The 20,077-nt window shown below is 34.5% G+C and overlaps 1 protein-coding gene across 1 annotated transcript in view; it reads right to left on the bottom strand.

Moving 5' to 3' along the window:
• Window positions 1–20,077, bottom strand: part of MYCBP2 (MYC binding protein 2, E3 ubiquitin protein ligase) — a 269,123-nt gene that overhangs the window by 168,205 nt on the left and 80,841 nt on the right. The window contains exons 14-17 of the mRNA XM_010855138.1: window positions 19,457–19,615; window positions 11,185–11,389; window positions 6,702–6,847; window positions 6,347–6,448 (exon numbers count right to left, since the gene is read on the bottom strand). Coding sequence (XP_010853440.1) covers window positions 6,347–6,448; window positions 6,702–6,847; window positions 11,185–11,389; window positions 19,457–19,615 — 612 coding nt within the window. The remainder of the gene's footprint in view (window positions 1–6,346; window positions 6,449–6,701; window positions 6,848–11,184; window positions 11,390–19,456; window positions 19,616–20,077) is intronic.

Genomic DNA, 20,077 nt, shown 5'->3' with positions numbered 1-20,077 from the left:
ACTATCAGGTTACCAGGTTCTAAAATACTCTGTACCCCATGGACTAAAATAATTTTCTTACATAATTAAGTCACTCATTTATTCACCAAACATTTTTTATTATCTTCAATGTCATAGATGCTGGGTATCACAGATATAATGACAAAGACACAGATTTCATTCAAATTCAGTCCACCAAGGAAGACAGAATGAAAACAAAGAATTGCAATATGTTCTGATAAATGTTATTATAAAGGAAATCTGTACACACTATATCTTGAAGGATGAAAAGTAATCAAATCAACTTGGGTGAACTAAAAAAGTTTCAAAGACAGAAAAGCTTTGCCAAGAGAGAAAAAAGAGAAGAGAGGGCATTCCAGGTAAAAGGAATAGGATTTATAAAAGCAGGAAGACATAAACAACATTACTATATGGTCATTAAAAAAAAAAAAAAAACAGCTGAAATGGATGGAGTATAAGGTTATCAGGCAGAGAGTAGTAGGAAATGAGTTTGGAGACAAATATACAAAAGAGGTAATTAATGTCTTTTGATACTATTAAGCCTCACTGCAGTGATGAGAAGTCCACAAAATGTTTTCAATTAGTTGACAAAGACATATTAAATTAACCAACTTCAGGCACAGGTCCTAGGAACACTTGGACAAATATGATGACACCATCTCTGACTCAGGAAGCTTACAGTCTAATGACTGAGAAAGAGTTTACACAAAACTCAAGAAGAAATTATTCCAGTGTGCTAAGAGAAAACTGAGCATACTGGAGGGGCAGCCAGCAAATCTTGAGGGTGGGGAAGTAGGAGTTCCCTTCAGAAAGTTACAGATAATACATTCCAAGAACCTAAGATTATTATCATCTTTTGGGCCAGTAATTATATATCCAGAAATCTGTCCTAAGGAAAACTTAAATTTTTTTTAAAGATTTAAGCTCAAAAATGTTAATAACTTGCAATTATAACAAAACATTTAAAACAATCCAAAAAGAAGAAAAGTTAATAAAAAACTATGGTATCTTCTCTCAGGAACAATGGTAAGCCATTAAAACAAAATTTATGAAGAAAAAAAGTGCTCCTGTGCTATTTAAATTAGCAATGACAAAACGTCATTCATCAACATTTTACAAAAGTTAAAAATAATATAAGGCAGATGGTGCTAAAAGAAAACACCACTCATATATTAGTCTTGAGAAGATAAATTCCTATAACACTTAAAAAATAATTTGAAATACATGTTAAAATTTAAAATAGGCACACTCTCTGGCCCACATAGTCTATCTCTGAGAAGCTCTACTATATAAATAAAAATTCCACTACATATGGCTACAAGTTAAAGAATATTTATTATAGCAAAATCCACAAAAAGCTGAAAATAATCTTAATGACCACCAATAAAATAATAGTTGAATAATCTGTGGTGCAGACAGATTATGAAATGTTATGCAGCTATTAAACAGAACGTTGCAGGTCCATACTCACTGATATACTACATGTTCATGCTGTATTGTAAAGTGGGAGAAAGATGCTGCAGACAACTGTATATTCAATACAGTATCACTTCTGTAAACAAACTGCCTAAATTTTTACATAAGTATTGATATCTGCACATGACTCTATATCAATGGAGTAGGATACAGAAATATACCTAGTAGGCTAAACCTCATTTGTTCCATAAAAGAGAATGGGAAGATTTGGGAGAATGGCATTGAAACATGTAAAATATCATGTATGAAACGAGTTGCCAGTCCAGGTTTGATGCACGATACTGGATGCTTGGGGCTAGTGCACTGGGACGACCCAGAGGGATGGTATGGGGAGGGAGGAGGGAGGAGGGTTCGGGATGGGGAACACATGTATACCTGTGGCGGATTCATTTTGATATTTGGCAAAACTAATACAATTATGTAAAGTTTAAAAATAAAATTAAATTAAAAAAAAAGATAACTTCTTTTAAAAAACTAGTAAAGATGGGTATTTTAATAAATATTTCAAGATAAAATATGGAGGAATTTAGCCTACCCATGGCATAAAATTTATTGGTAATTGGAATGCAGGACTTTTCTGTAAAGAGTAATCTGTTATTTTGTCAAAATTGATTTTTAAGAAGTTAATCTTTTTAAAAAATACTGAACTATTATTGCATTGTATCTACTTTATTTGCAACAACTGGTTTCATTGACAATTGAGGAAAAGATATCCAGAAATGAAGAGTCCATGTAGGTCTACAGTCTACTCTGGTTTAAATATTTTGATTATCTGTTTCAGATCATAGAGTTAAATTTTGGGTTTAGAAAGTGTGGCCACAAAAATAATGAGTATATTATGGAGCCAACAATCTAGAGGAATGGCCAAGATGGAAAATGTGGGAATTTACCCTTCTTCCATAAAAACACAATAAAATTTCCTTCTTTTTAATGTTAAAAAAAAAAAAAAAAAGAATGGGAAGGCAAGGAAAAAAAACTGCTAGAAAAATTTAAAAATGTGTATACCATAACATTAAGCGAACATATAAAATAAAATTCAGTCATTGATTATAATTGGAAGTGTATAAAACCTGACTAGAAGATGACCAAGAAATAAAGTAATAATTTAATTAAAGGATATGTTTTTAGAAAACCTGTAACCTAAATTCCTATAATACTTTAATATGGTATTGCAATAAGGCACAGAAAAATTTATGTTGCAATCATTAAGGGGAAAAAACAGCATACCAATATACATCACAGTAAGAAATGATACAAAATATCTAAACAAAAAATCTATATATAGAAAAACTTCAAGAAGTATACCAAAATTCTAAAGCAGTTATCTCTGGATGAAAATTAACATTGATATTTTTTCTTACTCATGTTTTCTAGGTGTGTCATATAATATTTTTATTTAAAAAGGACTTTAATGTGTATAGTATTAGATCAGCTGATACTGGATTCAACAGGTCAGATCAAGAAAACAATGGCTTTTGAGGCTTAAAAGTCAATAGCAATAACTTCTCAATCCCCTTGAAACTGGAGAGACTATAACACATTTATTTTTACATTCTAATTTGTAAGTATGGGAAACTGATTTTTTCCTTATCAAATGGAATCACTTTATTTTATAAAAGATGTAGCGGGTTTTGTTAATAATAATCAAAATTTTTGTGATGAGCATCCCAAGGTTGCAAGGAAAGCAACCAAGTAGAAGCCAGAGCAAGAAAAGAATCAAATCCAAAGAGAACAGAAGTTTGTTCAATAGCCCACCACCATCACTAGCATCCTCATCATCACCACCATCAAATGTTTACTTAGGGCTGAGTATATATGTCAGGTATTTTCATGCATATCACTTAATCCTCATCCTTACTTAAGTAAGTACAGTTGCAATCCTCATTTTAAAGGTAAGGAAACTGAGATTCAGAGTGGTTATACTCCAGGTAAAAGTTAAGAAGCCAGGATATGAACCAAAGTCTAACTTCAGAACCTATACTCTCAACCACCATGCAATATAGGCAGGCTAGTTATAAAATGTATTACTCAAATAAGACTCTCTACTGAGAGCAAAAGAGGCCACTGTAAGTAATATGTCCAGACCATACGCGTAAAACAGGACTGTCCCAGGAAAACAGGAGGCATAAAATGGGACTGTCCCAGGCAAAGGACGTAACACATTTATCAACAGTTCACAATTATGAAACTTTGATTTGATATTTGGTGTGGGGGCAGGGGTGGGGAGAGAAAGAAGGAAAGGAAGACAGCATTATCTGAGCATAGCTTTCCTTACCACAGACTGCTGAGAAGGAATATAAACACAACAGCACTCATATAATCACCCAGGAGACCTGATGACTTAAGAGTTCTACTAAAAATCAAACTGAACAAGCACTAGCACTCCACTTGTTAAACCAGTCTCAGAGACTTACGTATCAATCAACTGTCTCATCTAAAACACAAACTCAAAATTTACAGATTATAAAATCTGTAAATGAATACTAACAGTACCTAAGAATATATATGTAAGAAAAGTATTACTGGAAGAATAATAGCATAAAAACAATTAAAGACAAAGTTCCAACTTTATCAAAAAGTAGTGACCACACTGCTTTTGTGGGTTTCAATAGCAACAGAAGAGTTTGTGTCAAAAATAGCAGCTAAACCACATCAACAGGCCTGAGGTTAATGAGTAAGGCTTTAATACTAGAGCTAGTATTTTGATCAACTTCAAATTTTGATCAACTTCAAAACAGCTAACAAAAACTTGGTAAACAGGATGAGATAGATAAATCAAATAAAATAATTTAACTAAATCTAATCCCCACAGCCTGAAATTTAAATATAGGTAAAGCCAACTAATAACAAGCCTAATTACCAACAGACTGCTTTTAGTTATCTAAAAAGCATCAAGTAGAAGCCAAGGTTGGGGGGGGGGTGCGGCAGGGGTGATGCGGGCTGCCAACAACTATATATGTGTGGCAGCTGGAACACTAAAAATTTATTTGACGTTCCTGTTCTTCCTGAGGACAAAACAAGACTAATAATCCTCGCTAGCAATGTGCCAAACAAAAATTCTAGAATGCTGTGCATGTGACTCAAATCTGTATTGAAGACTCTCAGATAGGCAGAAAGCATGAGGCCCAAGTGATTCTGAGAGTGAAGGTCCATGGAACAAATTTTGAACATTACCGCCCTAGAGTAGCGGTTCTCATACTCCGGCACCCTCAGAATCACCTGGAAAGTTTGTTAAAGCACAGATACAATAATCTAATTTCCATAAATATTTAATAAAGGAGTTTTTTAAACTTGAAAGGGTTAGAGTATATGTTTTAAAGGTCCATGATACATTTTAAAATATATGCAAAAGAATATTCTGCAATCACAAAGTTTTGTTGAATAACCAGTGCATAATCAATATTCTTTTATTCTTTTGTTGGTACAGAAATATACTGTACCAAGAGAATATCTTTTGACAGAGGAAGGTAAAATTTTACTAAGATACACACTAGGCAAATAATTAAATGTCATCATAAGGATTTGCTATACTTAGGTTGAAACATAGGAAAGTGGGGGTTTTGTAGGTGATTTTGTATGAGTCAACCTAACATCTCCAAAAAAAAGAGAAAAAAACAGGTGGTAAATCCATCACTGATACTTAACCTTGAGTAAATCACACTATCAATATAAAAGGAATTATTACTTTATTACTATGCATGAGAACTTAAATTTTACCACATTCTCTACAAAACATTTAATATGCAATTTTCCCATACATGTATATAATGTAAATAACACTATATATTTACATTAGTCTCATTAAAATATCATTTAAAGGGAATGACTTTATGTAAACAAAGCCAAACAGGAAATATTCACTGTATCAATTCCTCAACATTGCTTATTAGATACTATAAAGAACAATTTCCAAGTTCTAAGCAGATGTTTTATGACCTGAGTTTTTATTAAAAAGAATTTACTATGTGTACTACACATTTTATACTTACTCCCTTTTATATTATAAAAATGGAATGCCTAAAAAGTCTGTAATGATGGTTCAATGAGTAAAAGGTTTTATCTCCTGTATCAAATATCATGCAATTCTAATAAATATTAAAATATACAATATCACTAAATATTTCTAATTAAGATTTTACCTAGCAGAGAAATAAAATCATAGACCTTTGAACAATATGTCTTAATTCTGCAAAGAAAAGAATCTATTGGACAACAATAACTTTAGTAATACTTATATTTACCTCTGCTTGTTGGATATACACTAAAATATTTATAATCACTGTTAAATGTATTTTTCAGGTTGAGAAATGGTCAAGAACAATAGGGAAAAAATAAATAATATATCTATCTTTGCAATTAAAACCTGCAGACCCTCTAACTTACCCTTCTTGTACATAACCAGAATAAGCTTTTTTCCATAAAGATACATAAAAGCGTACTTATGCACTAAACTGGAAGAAGAGTGGTAAGACCATGTCCAAATGATAATGACTGTAAATGAGTAAGAAAGCAGAACTTAAAATACTAATTTGGCATTCATAGTTAAGCAGGTATGTCTAAATATGGGTGAAGGAGAGTTCCTAGAATTTGTTTTTTTCTTTTAAAGGTTGCCATTGATAACAGTTTTTGATGCTTGTCATATGGCACAATTCTTAACATGGCTGACTGATGCCATAGACACACTACTGAAATAAATGGATGTATTAGCACAACTGTAAATACCCGAAATATCTTCACATTACTTTCATAAATTACTAGAATGTTACTAATTTTAATTTCGTACCAAATCAGCCTATTTTATAAACTTCTAAGTGGTCTCAGTGTAAGAAAATGGATGTTCATACATATTTTCTCTGCAGCTACATCTTACCTCTTCCTTCATCTAATCTGTGCCTCCTGATTACACGTTGCCGTTTTTCTTCTTGGCGTAACTGAAGGTGTTCTTCAATGTTAACCCCAGGCACTGGGACAGCTGATGATGACAATCAATCAATTAGTTTTATAATAGATATGACAAAACTAAATAAAATTCAAGATAATAAGCTAACAAAAACATTGTCTAAAACACAAATGATTTTTACTGCAAGAATTTTAGCAAAAAAGCAACTCATCCCTTAATCAATGACAAATTGTCAGTTACCAAACAAGCAGCATCACATAATTGACTATTACCTTAGTTTTTTAACATGTCTACAAGGAATCGTTTAAACTATCAGAATTACTACCTAACAGAAGATCTAACGGTATCATCTCTTTCACTGCATCAAGAATTCCTCTTTGTCTTGCCTCTTGACCATCCAATTCTCTCGCGCAAGCCTTGCAACATCCACATACAGCACAGCCAGATTCTCCAGAACCACAACCACAGATCCTAAAAACAAATAAATTAATTATTAGCTGGAGTCCTTCTCTTTCCTTAAAACTCCATAACATCTTTTCTGCATTTTTAAGATTAGCTTAAATGAGTCTGCAATGCAATCAACCCCTTCAGAAGACCAGAATTTGTCAATTTTAAAGAAAAGGTATGAATAGATGAATAATTAAAAGGTATGATTCAATACTAAAAACACCCAATAGGCATAATGAATATATTTCTACAGAAAATACAAATGGATTCTGCTGATTTCAAAGCTTCTATTTACAGTCTTTTAGAAGTTTTCATAGTTAGTGAGGCACCAGCAGCTTTAGTACTAAACAGACAGCAAATAAACAACATTGCTATTTCCCAGACAAGTTACAGGAGGTGTGGGCAGCCTTCAGGGAGTGAGCTCAGCCTGCCAGCTTCATGCATTCTGTCTCCTTCCCTTTCCTTTCCTTTACATGTCATCATCTCCCATTCTCTCCTTTCACAAATATTACAAATATTTTGTAATATTTGAAGTCATTTGTAATAGCAGTTTTCTGCATGTTTATTCCTAGGCTGACTTTATTCATGTATTTATTTCAGTTTCACTAATAAAGAAATTACTGTATGTGGTTAGATACTGTCCATTTGAATCTATAAAAAATTACTGGAAATTGACAGTATATCTCTGGGAAAAAGTATATAAAGAATAAGAATTAACTTCAAGAAGGACCAAGGAATTCAGAAATTAATTTATGATATTTATCAACAGCTTAAGTTCAGAGATTGGGAACACTTAGTTTTAAATGGAAATATAGCTTGGGAGAAATTCAGAAAGCTAAATTTCAATCCCAATTAAAAAAAAAAAAAAACAACACAGAATCTTTCTTTTATCCAAATTATATTTTAAAATAAACAAGTTAGGGGTTTAAATAGAGCAAACAGACCCAAACATATAATTTTCTAGAAGAAATATTATCCTTTAACAAAGAAAGCCAAAATATTTTTTGACACAGGCTAAAAATGCAAAGAAAATTTATTCTTAAAAAATCGGAATATTCCAATAGCCTAAAAGAAACAGCCTATTATACACACATGATCTAATTAACTATGTTAGGCCAAGTTATAAACCCAGAAATATACTCATAGGAGATCCAGACATTACTTGGGAAGAAGCACCTAAGTACTAACAAGGTGTCAAATAAGGAAGCCAGAGATCAAGAAGCGGCTAGTCTCACTGAGTTTTTCTTCAAAGGATTCCCCCTACTTCCCAAAGTTAGCTAATTATCATAAATAATCTGATCTTAGAAAGATAAGATCTATCATAATACAAAGATGTATGATAATTAATTTCATCTCCCAAAGGATATCCCATTGTATTAGCTATAAACAACAACTAAAATTCTATCCAACATTTTAGGGGGAAAACTGCATTCTGATTCTGACAAATCCACATAATAACTTTAAAATGATAATACAACAGAATTCTGGAGGCGGGGAGGGGGGAGACCCAACAAGAATAAAAAGGATAAATATAACAAGCATAATGCAACTCTAGAAGTAACAGTTCCTAGAACTTCTAAAGTTGGAACACTTTATTAATTAAAAGAAAACTACATGCCACTAATTGAGTATTCAGTATGATCTCTGATAATTCCACACAGAACAAACTCATATTCAACACAAATTAATAGATATTTGGCCATAAAGAAGTCTTAGAAAAAGACTACAAATGAAGGCAGAGATCCATGCATTAAAGACATTCATGACCTGTTTTAAAATAATAGTTTAAGTCAGAAAAAGATAAATATATGATATCAATTTTATGTGGAATCTAAAAAAAAGGCTACAAATGCACTTATCTACAAAATAGAAACAGAATTATAGATACAGAAAATAAACTTATTAGGGGGTAAGGAGAAGAGGGATAAATTAGAAGATTGACACATACATACTACTACATATAAAACAGATAACTAACTAATAAGGACTACTGTATAGGGAACTCTACTCAATACTCTGAAAGCCTATATGAAAAGAGAAACTAAAAAGGAGTGGATATGTATATATGTATAACTGATTCACTTTGCTGTATACCTGAAACATTGTAAATCAACTCTACTCCAATTAAAAATAAAATCTGAATAAGTAGAAAAACACATCATGTTACTGAATGGAATTATTTAATACCACAGAAATCAATTCTAAAACTAATCAATTCAGTTCAGTTCAGTTGTTCAGTCATGTCCGACTCTTTGCAACCCCATGGACCGCAACATGCCAGGCCTCCCTATCCATCACCAACTCCCAGAGTTTAGCCAAACTCATGTCCATTGAGTCGGTGATAACTTCAATTAAAGTTATATTTTAATTAATTACCTAAGAACAGTCCCCCAAATGATAAAAAAGACACTGAGAGGAGCTAACCTTACTATACAAAATATAAACCACATAATATTAGCATAAGACTGGATCGTTAAACAACGGAAGTCCAAGGAAATAGGTTGTTATATATAAGGGAATATAATAAATGATAAATCTGGTAGCCAATTCAAATGTAATGACTGTACAATGGACTACAAAATAGGTAAGAAAATAAAGTTGGATATCTACCCCACATCAAAACCATTTCTACTGACATTAAAATCTAAGGAAATAAAACAGGTTTTAGAAGAATATTTAAGGTATCATATAATCAACTAGAAATCGAGACACCTTTCTGGTCTAGATAGAAAATTCAAAAATTTCAAAGACATACATATTTGCTTATAAAAAATGTTAAGTGCTTCTGAATAATAGAATATAGGCTAATTTAGCTAAATGATCATTAGTAAATCGGGAAACACTATTTGGACAGAAAACAGAAAATGGTTAATACTAAGAATATTCATAGAACACCTTCCAATTGTTAACACAGACAAAGATTTTAAAGAAAAAACTCACAGAAGAGTATATTTAAAAAGCCAGGAGAAATGTGAGTCATGGAAATATAAATGAAAATAATGATGTGATATCACTTTACATTCACTGAGCTGACAACATTAAAGAACTGTATGAGCCACTATGGCAGTATTTCAAAAGTGTGCCTTCTGCTATTAGCGAAAACAGAAACCATTCATCTTTTTAAAGAAATAACCAGCAAGGTAACCAGAATTGAAAGAGACACATGAACACCAATGTTCACTGCAGCACTGTTTACAACAGCTAGGACATGGAAGCCACCTAGATGTCCATGGGCATATGAATGGATAAGGAAGTTGTGGCACACATACACAATGGAATATTACTCAGCTATAAAAAAGGATACATTTGAATCAGTTCTAATGAGGTGGGTGAAACTGTAGCCTATTATACCGAGTGAAGTAAGTCAGAAAGAGAAACACCAATACAGTATATTGACACATATATATGGAATTTAGAAAGACAGTAACAACAACCTTATATGTAAGATAGCAAAAGAGATACAGATGTAAAGATAAAAATAAAAATAAAATCTGAATAAGTAGAAAAACACATCATGTTACTGAATGGAATTAATTAATACCATAGAAATCCATTCTAAAACTAATCAATTCAGTTCCGTTCAGTCACTCAGTCGTGTCTGACTCTTTGCAACCCCATGGACCGCAGCACGCCAGGCCTCCCTGTCCATCACCAACTCCAGCCTTTTGGACTATGTGGGAGAAGGCAAGGGTTGGTACCATATAAGAGAATAGCACTGAAACACGTATATTATCCTATGTAAAACAGATGACCAGTGCAAGTTCAATGCATGAAGCAGGCATTCAAAGCTGTTGCTCTGGTACAACCCAGAGGGATGGGGTGGGGAATAAAGTGGGACAGGGCTTCAGGATGTTGGGTCACATGTACATCCACGGCTGATTCATGTCAATGTATAGCAAAAACCACCACAATATTGTAATTAGCTTCCAATTAAAATAAATAAATTAATTAAAACAAAACAAAACAAAACAAAAACAACCATCAAAAACAAAACAAAAAAACAAATTTTTTAAACAAGCAATAATAGTCCTAGGGATACACTCCATAGAAACAGATTCATCAATATATAAAAACCTATGTACATTTTTTTGTGAAATAAAAATTTAAGTAATAAAATGAACTGAGGACTGGGGGGCGAAAAATAAAGGTTTAAACAAATTAAATGAAAGAGAAGCACCTTAAATAAAATAAGCATGACTTAGAAATTATTACGATAAAAAATAAATTTAAGAATTATAGGTGTATGCCAATATGCTTTGTAAGAAACAACACAACAGAATACACTCTAGCATAACTGTGAAAAAGGGTTTGGCATATTTTCCACTACTATTTCCTCTCTCGAGTACTGCACATCCTCTTACCCTCCAGGGACTCTGTCTGGACGCCCGCTGCTGACGCAGCTGGCCCCGTAACCCGTGCAGTCTCCGCATACAGTGCACACCATGCACTGCTCCAGCTTCCACTTGTGCATGCCTGGAGGACACATCATGGACTTCTCATCCTTCTCATCCAGCTCCTCTTCCAGGTCCTCGTCCATTGCGGTCGCCATATTTTCAACTCCAAACCCTATTTAAAAGATCAGTCTATCATTTTCATCTAGATTATTCCCATGTCTAAAAAACTGGTAATTTTACTTCCCCATTAAAAAAAATACGTAACACAAACTAATCCAAGTGAATATACAAAGGTATGATAAAATATAACAGCAACAAAAATAACATTTAATTTAGGAACCACCAATAAATGCTCTCTTCATTTCCTTTCTGCAAAAAGAGGCAGTGGTGGCAGGAGTATTTCTTAGCTGTAATTATCTGTTATTCGTTAATTCTAATTTTTTTCTGATTTTAGTCCCTCCTGTCCATCCTCACCACCAATACTTTCATTCAACAGACCAAAGAAAGTGTTCTAACCACATTCTAAGCCAAGACCTCCCTCACTCATTGCTAGACTCAATCAATATCCTCTCATTGCTAGAAATCAGCTTCTCAGACTATATATTTGACCCTGCTGCTGCTGCTGCGTCGCTTTAGTCGTGTCCGACTCTCTGCGACCCCATAGACGGGAGCCCACCAGGCTTCCCGTCCCTGGGATTCTCCAGGCAAAAACACTGGAGTGGGTTGCCATTTCCTTCTCCAATGCAGGAAAGTGAAAAGTGAAAGTGAAGTCGCTCAGTTGTGTCCGACTCTAGCGACCCCATGGACTGCAGCCTACCAGGCTCCTCCGTCCATGGGATTCTCTAGGCAAAAGTACTGGAGTGGGGTGCCATTGTCTTCTCTGATATTTGACCCTATGACTTACAAACTACAAACCTCTAATGCCTTTCCAAGGCCTTCAAAGAAACAAAACTGCTTAGCAAGATACAGTCAGTCACAAAAGGGCTCCCTACTTCCTCCAAGCTCATTCCCTCTATGCAAATTACATTCCACCTGAATTCAAATTCCCTCTGCTTTCTGAACATCCTCTGCCCTTTCACAGGTTCAGGGCCTTTGCTCATCTTTGCTCTACCTGTATCTCTATATCTCATTTATCAGATGCCTCTTCCTATCTCATCTGGAGAGAAACTCCTTCAAAAACTCAGCTCAAAGGTCATTTCCTGTGAAAACACTTAGAACTTTTTCCGGGTAAGTCATTACCTCTTCAAAGCCTGTAAATATCTCACTTAAAGCTTATTTGTGTTAGAATTCATTCAAATATTTTTTTAAACACCAACTATGCCCCAGACATTCCTTCTATGGCAGAATCAACTAACTTTTTGAAAAGGGCTAGGTTGTAAATAATTTAGGCTTTGGGGGCTACATAAGTCTATGTCACTCTTCTAAAAAAATCAGTTAAGTCTCAGTCTTTTCCAACTCTGCAACCCCATGGACTGTAGCACACCAGTCTTCCATGTCCATCACCAACTTCTGGAGCTTACTCAAACTCATGTCCATCAAGTTGGTGATGCCATCCAACCATCTCATCCACTGTTGTCCCCTTCTCTTCTTGCCTTCAATCTTTCCCAGCATCATGGTCTTTTCAGATGACTCAGTTCTTCTCATCAGGTGGCCAAGGTACTTGAGCTTCAGCATCAGTCCTTCCAATGAGTATTCAGGACTGATTTTCATTACTGACTTTGATCTCCTTGCTGTCCAAGGGACTCAAAAGTCTTTTCCAACACCAATTTCAAAAGCATCAATTCTTCAGCACTGAGCTTTCTTTATAATCCAACTCTCACATCCATACATGCCTGCTGGAAAAACCATAGCTTTGACTAGATGGACCTTTGTCAGCAAAGTAATGTCTCTGCTTTTTAATATGCTGTCTAGGTTCGTCATAGCTTTTCTTCCAAGGAGCAAACATCTTTTAATTTCATGAATGCAGTCATCATCTGCAGTGATTTTGAAGCCCAAAAAAATAAAGTCTGTCACTATTTCCATCGTTCCCCCCATCTATTTGCCATGAAGTGATGGCACCGGATGTCATGATTTTAGTTTTTTGAACATTGAGCTTTAAGGCAACTTTTTCACTCTCCTCTTTTCACCTTCATCAAGACGCTCTTTAATTCCTCTTCATTTTCTGCCATAAGGGTGGTGTCATTTGCATATTTGAGGTTACTGATATTTCTCCCAGCAATCTTGATCCCAGCTTGTGAGTCATCCTTCCCAGCATACTCTGCATATAAGTTAAATAGGCAGGGTGACATACCCCTTTCCCAATTTGGAAACAGTCTGCTGTTTCATGTCCAGTGCTAACTGTTGCTTCTTGACCTGCATACAGATTTCTCAAGAGGCAGGTAAGGTGGTCTCGTATTCACATCTCTTTCAGAATTTTCCACAGTTTGTTGTGATCCACACAGTCAAAGACTTTGGTATAGTCAATAAAGCAGAAGTAGTGTTTTTCTGGAATTTTCTTGCTTTTTCTATGATCCAACGGAAGTTGGCAATTTGACCTCTGGTTCCTCTGCCTTTTCTAAATTCAGCTTGAACCTCTGGAAGTTTTTGGTTCATGTACAGTTGAAGGCTGGCTTGGAAAATTTTGAGAATTACTTTACTAGCGTGTGAGATGAGTGCAATTGTGTGGCAGTTTTAACATTCTTTGGCACTGCCTTTCCTTGGGATTGAAATGAAAACTGACCTTTTCCAGTCCTGTGGCCACTGCTGAGTTTTCCAAATTTGCTGGCATATTGAGTGCAGCACTTTCACAGCATCATCTTTTAGGATTTGAAGTAGCTCACCTGGAATTCCATCTCCTCCACTAGCTTTGTTCATAGTGATGCTTTCTAAGGCCCACTTGACTTCGCATTCCAGAATGTCTCACTTTAGGAGGGTGATCACACCATCATGGTTGTCTGGGTCATAAAGATCTTTTTTGTATAGTTCCTCTGTGTATTCTTGCCATCTCTTCTTAACACTTTCTGCTTCTGTTAGGTCCATACCATTTCTGTCCTTTATTGAGCCCATCTTTGCATGAAGATTCCCTTGGTATCTCTAATTTTCTTGAAGAGATCTCTAGTCTTTCCATTCTATTGTTTTCCTCTATTTCTTCACACTGATCACTGAGGAAAGCTTTCTTATCTCTCCTTGCTATTCTTTGGAACTCTGCATTCAGATTGGTATATCTTTCCTTTTCTCCTTTGCCTTTTCCTTCTCTTCTTTTCTCCGCTATTTGTAAGCCCTCCTCAGACAACCATTTTGCCTTTTTGCATTTTTCTCAGGGATGGGTTTGATCACCATCTCCTATACAATATCAAGAACCTCTGTCCATAGTTCATCAGACACTCTATCAGATTTAATCCCTTGAATCTATTTGTCATTTTCACTGTATAATCATAAGGGATTTGATTTTGGTCATACCTGAATGGTCCAGTGGTTTTCCCCACTTTCTTCAGTTTAAGTTTGAATTTTGCAAAGAGTTCATGATCTGAATCACAGACAGCTCCCGATTTTGTTTTGCTGACTCTATAGAGCTTCTCCATCTTCGATTGCAAAGAATATAATCAATCTGATTTCAGTACTGACCATCTGGTGATGTCCATGTGTAGAGTCTTCTCTTGTGTTGTTGGAAGAGGGTGTTTGCTATGACCAGTGCTTTCTCTTGGCAAAACTGTTAGCCTTTTCCCTGCTTCATTTTGTACTCCAAGGTCAAACTTGCCTGTTACTCCAGGTATCTCTTGACTACTTACTTTCGCATTCCTGTCCACTATGATGAAAAGGACATCTTTTTTTGCTGTTATTTCTACAAGGTCTTGTAGGTCTTCATAGAACCGTTCAACTTCAGCTTCTTCGGGATTACTCTTTGGGGCATAGACTTGGATTACTGTGATACTGAATAGTTTGCCTTGGAAATGAACAGAGATCATTCTGTTGTTTTTGAGACTACACCCAAGAACTGCATTTTGGACTCTTCTGTTGACTACGAGGGCTAATTCTAAGGGATTCTTGCCCACAGTAGTAGATATAATGGTCATTGGAATTAAATTCGCCCATTCTAGTCCATTTTAGTTCACTGATTTCTAAAATGTCAATGTTCACTCTTAACATCTCCTGTCTGACCACTTCCACTGTACTCTGATTCATGGACCTAACATTCCAGGTTCCCCTGCAATACTGTTCTTTACAGCATCAGACTTTAACTTCTATCACCAGTCATATCCACAACTCGGCATTGTTTTTGCTTTCGTTCCATCTCTTCATTCTTTCTGGAGTTATGCCTCCACTCTTCTCCAGTAGCATATTAGGCACCTATGACCTGGGGAGTTCATCTTTCGGTGTCATATCTTTTTTGCCTTTTCATCCTGTTCATGGGCTTCTCAAGGCAAGAATAATGAAGTGGTTTGCCATTCCCTTCTCCAGTGGACCTCATTTTGTCATAACTCTCCACCATGACCTGTCTTGGGTGGCTCTACACAGCATGGCTCATAGTTTTAAAAAATAACCTTTTATAAATATAATATACATCCTTAGTTTGAAGGGCCATACAGAAACAGGCCACTGAGAAGTTAAGGCATCAGATTACAGTTTTCAAATCTCTGCTCTAGACATGGAGGACTATGATAATAAGCGACAATTATAAAGCTTGAAAGTTAATAAGAAAAATAGACATTAATCAAATAACCATACTGAAAAGTATAAATATACAACTATGACAGAATTGTGGAGAACATAAAGTGCTACAAGACCATAAAATGAAAGAGCAAATCTGTGGGAATCAAATAATTATTTTTTATGTTTGTCTTTCCGAGCAGACCTAGATCCTCAAACACAAGGTTATATCTCATTCACTTCATCTCTTATTCTTAGTCCACCTTATTCTCTGATCACTTACACTTAGATGTGGTACAGGTCTGTCTAATCAAAAAATGAACTCACAGGATATGTAACTTTTTTAAAATTTTTGCCACTTCTAAGCTATGGACAGGTTGAGAAATTAGATGACCAAGACTGAATAACAACGTCAAGAGTTAGAATAAAGTAATCCTTAAGAAGTCATGTGCCATACTTTTAATAACTAAAATACATTGAGCATTTACTTGTACCCGGCTCTACATGTATATTTCTCATTTAATCATCCCAGCAGTACTATAACCATCATGCTCAAATCAATCTCTAAATTCAAAGCAATCTCAATCACGGTGACAAGTAAAAAAACTGATTCTAATTCATATGGTAGACAAATGTCCCTATCTGACTATATAAAGCAAAAATGTATAAAGAAAAATAATGAAGAACTTGTCATTAATATTTAAAAATTAAATACAACAAATGAAACCATAAAAAAATGTAGATGATAAGCCACAGGTTGGTTAAAGATATTTCCAACGTATACAATAAATATACAAAATATTCCTACAAATCAATAAAGAAGAAGACAGGCAAATAAGAAAAGTTTGAAGAGAATCTAACTTGATATTAATATCAAGGGAGTGTAAATTACAAGAGAAAATCAGCAATTATACTCCTAAATATGAAAAAAAAGGGGGGACTCATATTTTCACCAACATTTACTAGAATGTTCACAGCAACACTAAGATAACTCAAACTTAAACTATCTCAGTGTCCACAATACTAGAAAAGATTTTAAAACTGTAGGATAGTCACACAATGTTATACAACAGAGAGCATGAACAATGTTATACAACAGAGAGCATGAACAATCTATAACTAGTGGGTAACAACATGGAAGAATCTCATAAAGTTGAATGAAAAGAAATACACACAAAGAGCTCATACTACACGATTCCATTTATATAGTGTATACAAAATACATACAAAAGTAAATGACAGTGTTAGGTAGAGAAGTAGATAGTAACTGGAGAGGCACATGAAGGGGGGCTTCCTGGGGTGCTGGTAATATTTCCTAATCTTGGTGCTGATTACATGAATGTGTTCATTCTGTGACAATTCAAGATGTGTACTTATTCCATGTAAATTTTTCTGCACGTATGTTATACTTCAATATTAAAAAAAATTACAATGAAAAACCTTGTCATAGCCATCAAAAGAACAAAACCAGCCTGCTGACACTATTAGAGTGATATGGAAAATGAGACTTTATTTGTAAGAATATACAGTGGTGCAACCTCTCTCAAGAAAAATCTAGCACTGAACCTGCAATGTACAACACAGAAGTTTCACAGAGTCGAGCCTCCCACATGTTTGCCATGAAACATGAATAAAGGAGGCTTTAAAATTATTTACAATAGTGAAAAATTAGAAATAACTATCAGCAGGAGAATGGATAATGCAATTGTTAGTGGTATGGCTTATTACACAGCCATTAACATGAGTCATCTAGATCTGTATGTACCAGTGTGGCCATATTTCAAGCACAATGATGAGATTAAAAAAAAAAAAACACAAACAGATTCGCATTATAAAATATCTTTTTATGCATAATATATGAGCATGTAATATATAAAATATATAAAAACAAGTAAAAATATAGGAACATGACTGAAAGGATATTAATCAAGGTTATGATGATAATTAATACTGGGTAGAGATGGAGTATAAAGTCTTAGAAGGGGAATGTGGGACACCTGAATCTGATCTATAATCTCATCCATAAATATATTTTTTACTGAAAAATGATAAAATGCAATAGATATACAGTTTTTATACTGCAATATTATTTTCTATACTTTTCCTGTCTTTTTTTTTTTAATTTTTTTAATCCTTTATTTCTTTCCAACTGTATTCATTATTGATCTTACTCTACCAGTTTGCTTTCTTATGTATGACTTACTAACAGAGTGGATTTAATTTATATTAAGTAAAAAACAAGAACAACATAACAATTTCATTTTGGTTATTACAAAATTTACTCTAAGAATTCAGAACATAGGTATAAACATATTCCAAAATTTCATGAAAGAGTTTCGGAATAATAAAGAACAGTTTTGTTCAGCTCAGAACTCTTTATAAAATATAACTTGAATTGACATTTATACAACATATAGAAAACTAAGCTGCTTCTCTCCTTTATGCCTAATAGGTGTTATCCAAATTTATGGTTCACTAGTTCAGAAAGAAGGGGAAAAAAAATCCATTTAGGAATAATTAATTTCTGTGTTTTGTTCTTCCCTCTTCTTTAATATCAATATGCTCTAGCAGACTTGCTCTTTTAAAAATTAAAGTATTTTAAATACACATTTAAGATCTTCCTGACCCAAGGACTGAACATGGGTCTCCTGCACTGCAGGCAGATTCTTTACCATCTGAGTCACCAGGGAAGCCCATAAACAAGGTAAGGAAAAAAATACGAGGGCTCCTGAAATCCAGATGAGCCTGCCATCAAGAAGGTCCCAAATGAATTAAACCTGTTTTTGTTAATTTATACAAATATCAACCCTCAAACCCATTCGAGCTTTAAACACAGCTCAGTGCTTAATTCTATTAATATGTCTCTATTCCCTACTCTCCATCCACATAAAATTAGGAAGAGAAAACCAGAAATTGTAGTGAAGACTATAGGGCAACACCAATAGTAACCAGAAGTAAAAACTGAGAGTAAGAATGAGGTAGACACAACTATAACCAACACTCAAAAATCAAACAAGAAATTCACAATAAACACAGCAAAGGACTAACTCTTCAATAGCCTGAGTCTTGGGGCAAAAGATGTACTATATAAGGAGCACCTACAATTTCACTCTTGATAAAGGGTCAAGGATTCCTACAGATACTCTTAGTTGTAAAGAACTCTTAGTTGTCAAGAACTGATTAAATCACAGGTAGTACCTGCTGTTAAACAGGAAGATAATATTTGCAGATACACTGCTGCCAAAAATTATTATAATTGAAACATGGGGTATAAAAAGACCTAGTAATAAAGAGTTTCAAAAATGCACTTTTCTGGGATAATTCAGTTACTAAAAATGCTAAATCAAAGAAGTATTACATTTGTTATAAAAATAAGGAAACCATACAAGTAAAACAAGCTCATCTGCTCGGAATTCAGAAGTCTAAAATATACTGATTATTCCAGTGAGTGACAGACTGTCAAATAAATAAAGAAATTTGGTAGTTTTCATAATTTATAAATATAAAAGCAAAAGCCACTTTGGTTGCAAAGAGTAAGATTCTTTACCATAGTGTTCTGGAAAACTGCTGAAAACACAACACAAAATTTTATATCCACACACTAAACACCTACCTTTCCCACCTTGGTTCATGGCACCAGTGTCTCGTCCACACTGTCCTTTATTATTCACACCGAATGTCCAAACTTCTCCATTCTTCATTAAGACACACGTATGAGCTTTGCCCATAGCTACCTGAGTTACAAAATGGCCCTTCAAATCTGTTACCAAACCTACAGGAAAGAAACAAATTTGGTAAGAAACAACTAAAAAGCCTTTCTGAGCCTAGTAGATCATCAGTAATGTAAAATGACCACTGCAATGCAGAACTTTTCATTTCTGGGATAAAATAACTCCAAAATGGGAAATAGTGGCCAAAAGATAGGCAGGGTATCTGTAAATTAGTTTTATAGTTCTGTAATGAAGCTTCAAAATCTTAAAATGTTCTCATCCAGACTTGGGACAAACCTTCACTCTGGAATTAGCTCAGGCCTGCTTCTCCCGAATGCTAGCTCTCAGTGGCAGCACCTCCAACAATGCTTAGGAGGGTTATTAGATTTCAAACTTTCCTGACCTGAGCACAAAGGAGTTTCTGAACCATGTACTTTACTTGCTTTGACCCTTCTCAGCCAAACAGAGTAAAACACGCACCAGAGTATTCTGAAATGACATTGTTTCTATAGAAACCTGTGAGA

This window comes from Bison bison, unplaced genomic scaffold, assembly GCF_000754665.1.
Source record: "Bison bison bison isolate TAMUID 2011002044 unplaced genomic scaffold, Bison_UMD1.0 scf7180017864354, whole genome shotgun sequence".
In the NCBI taxonomy this organism is placed as follows: domain Eukaryota; kingdom Metazoa; phylum Chordata; class Mammalia; order Artiodactyla; family Bovidae; genus Bison; species Bison bison.
This window is presented reverse-complemented; position numbering and strand designations above follow the sequence as displayed.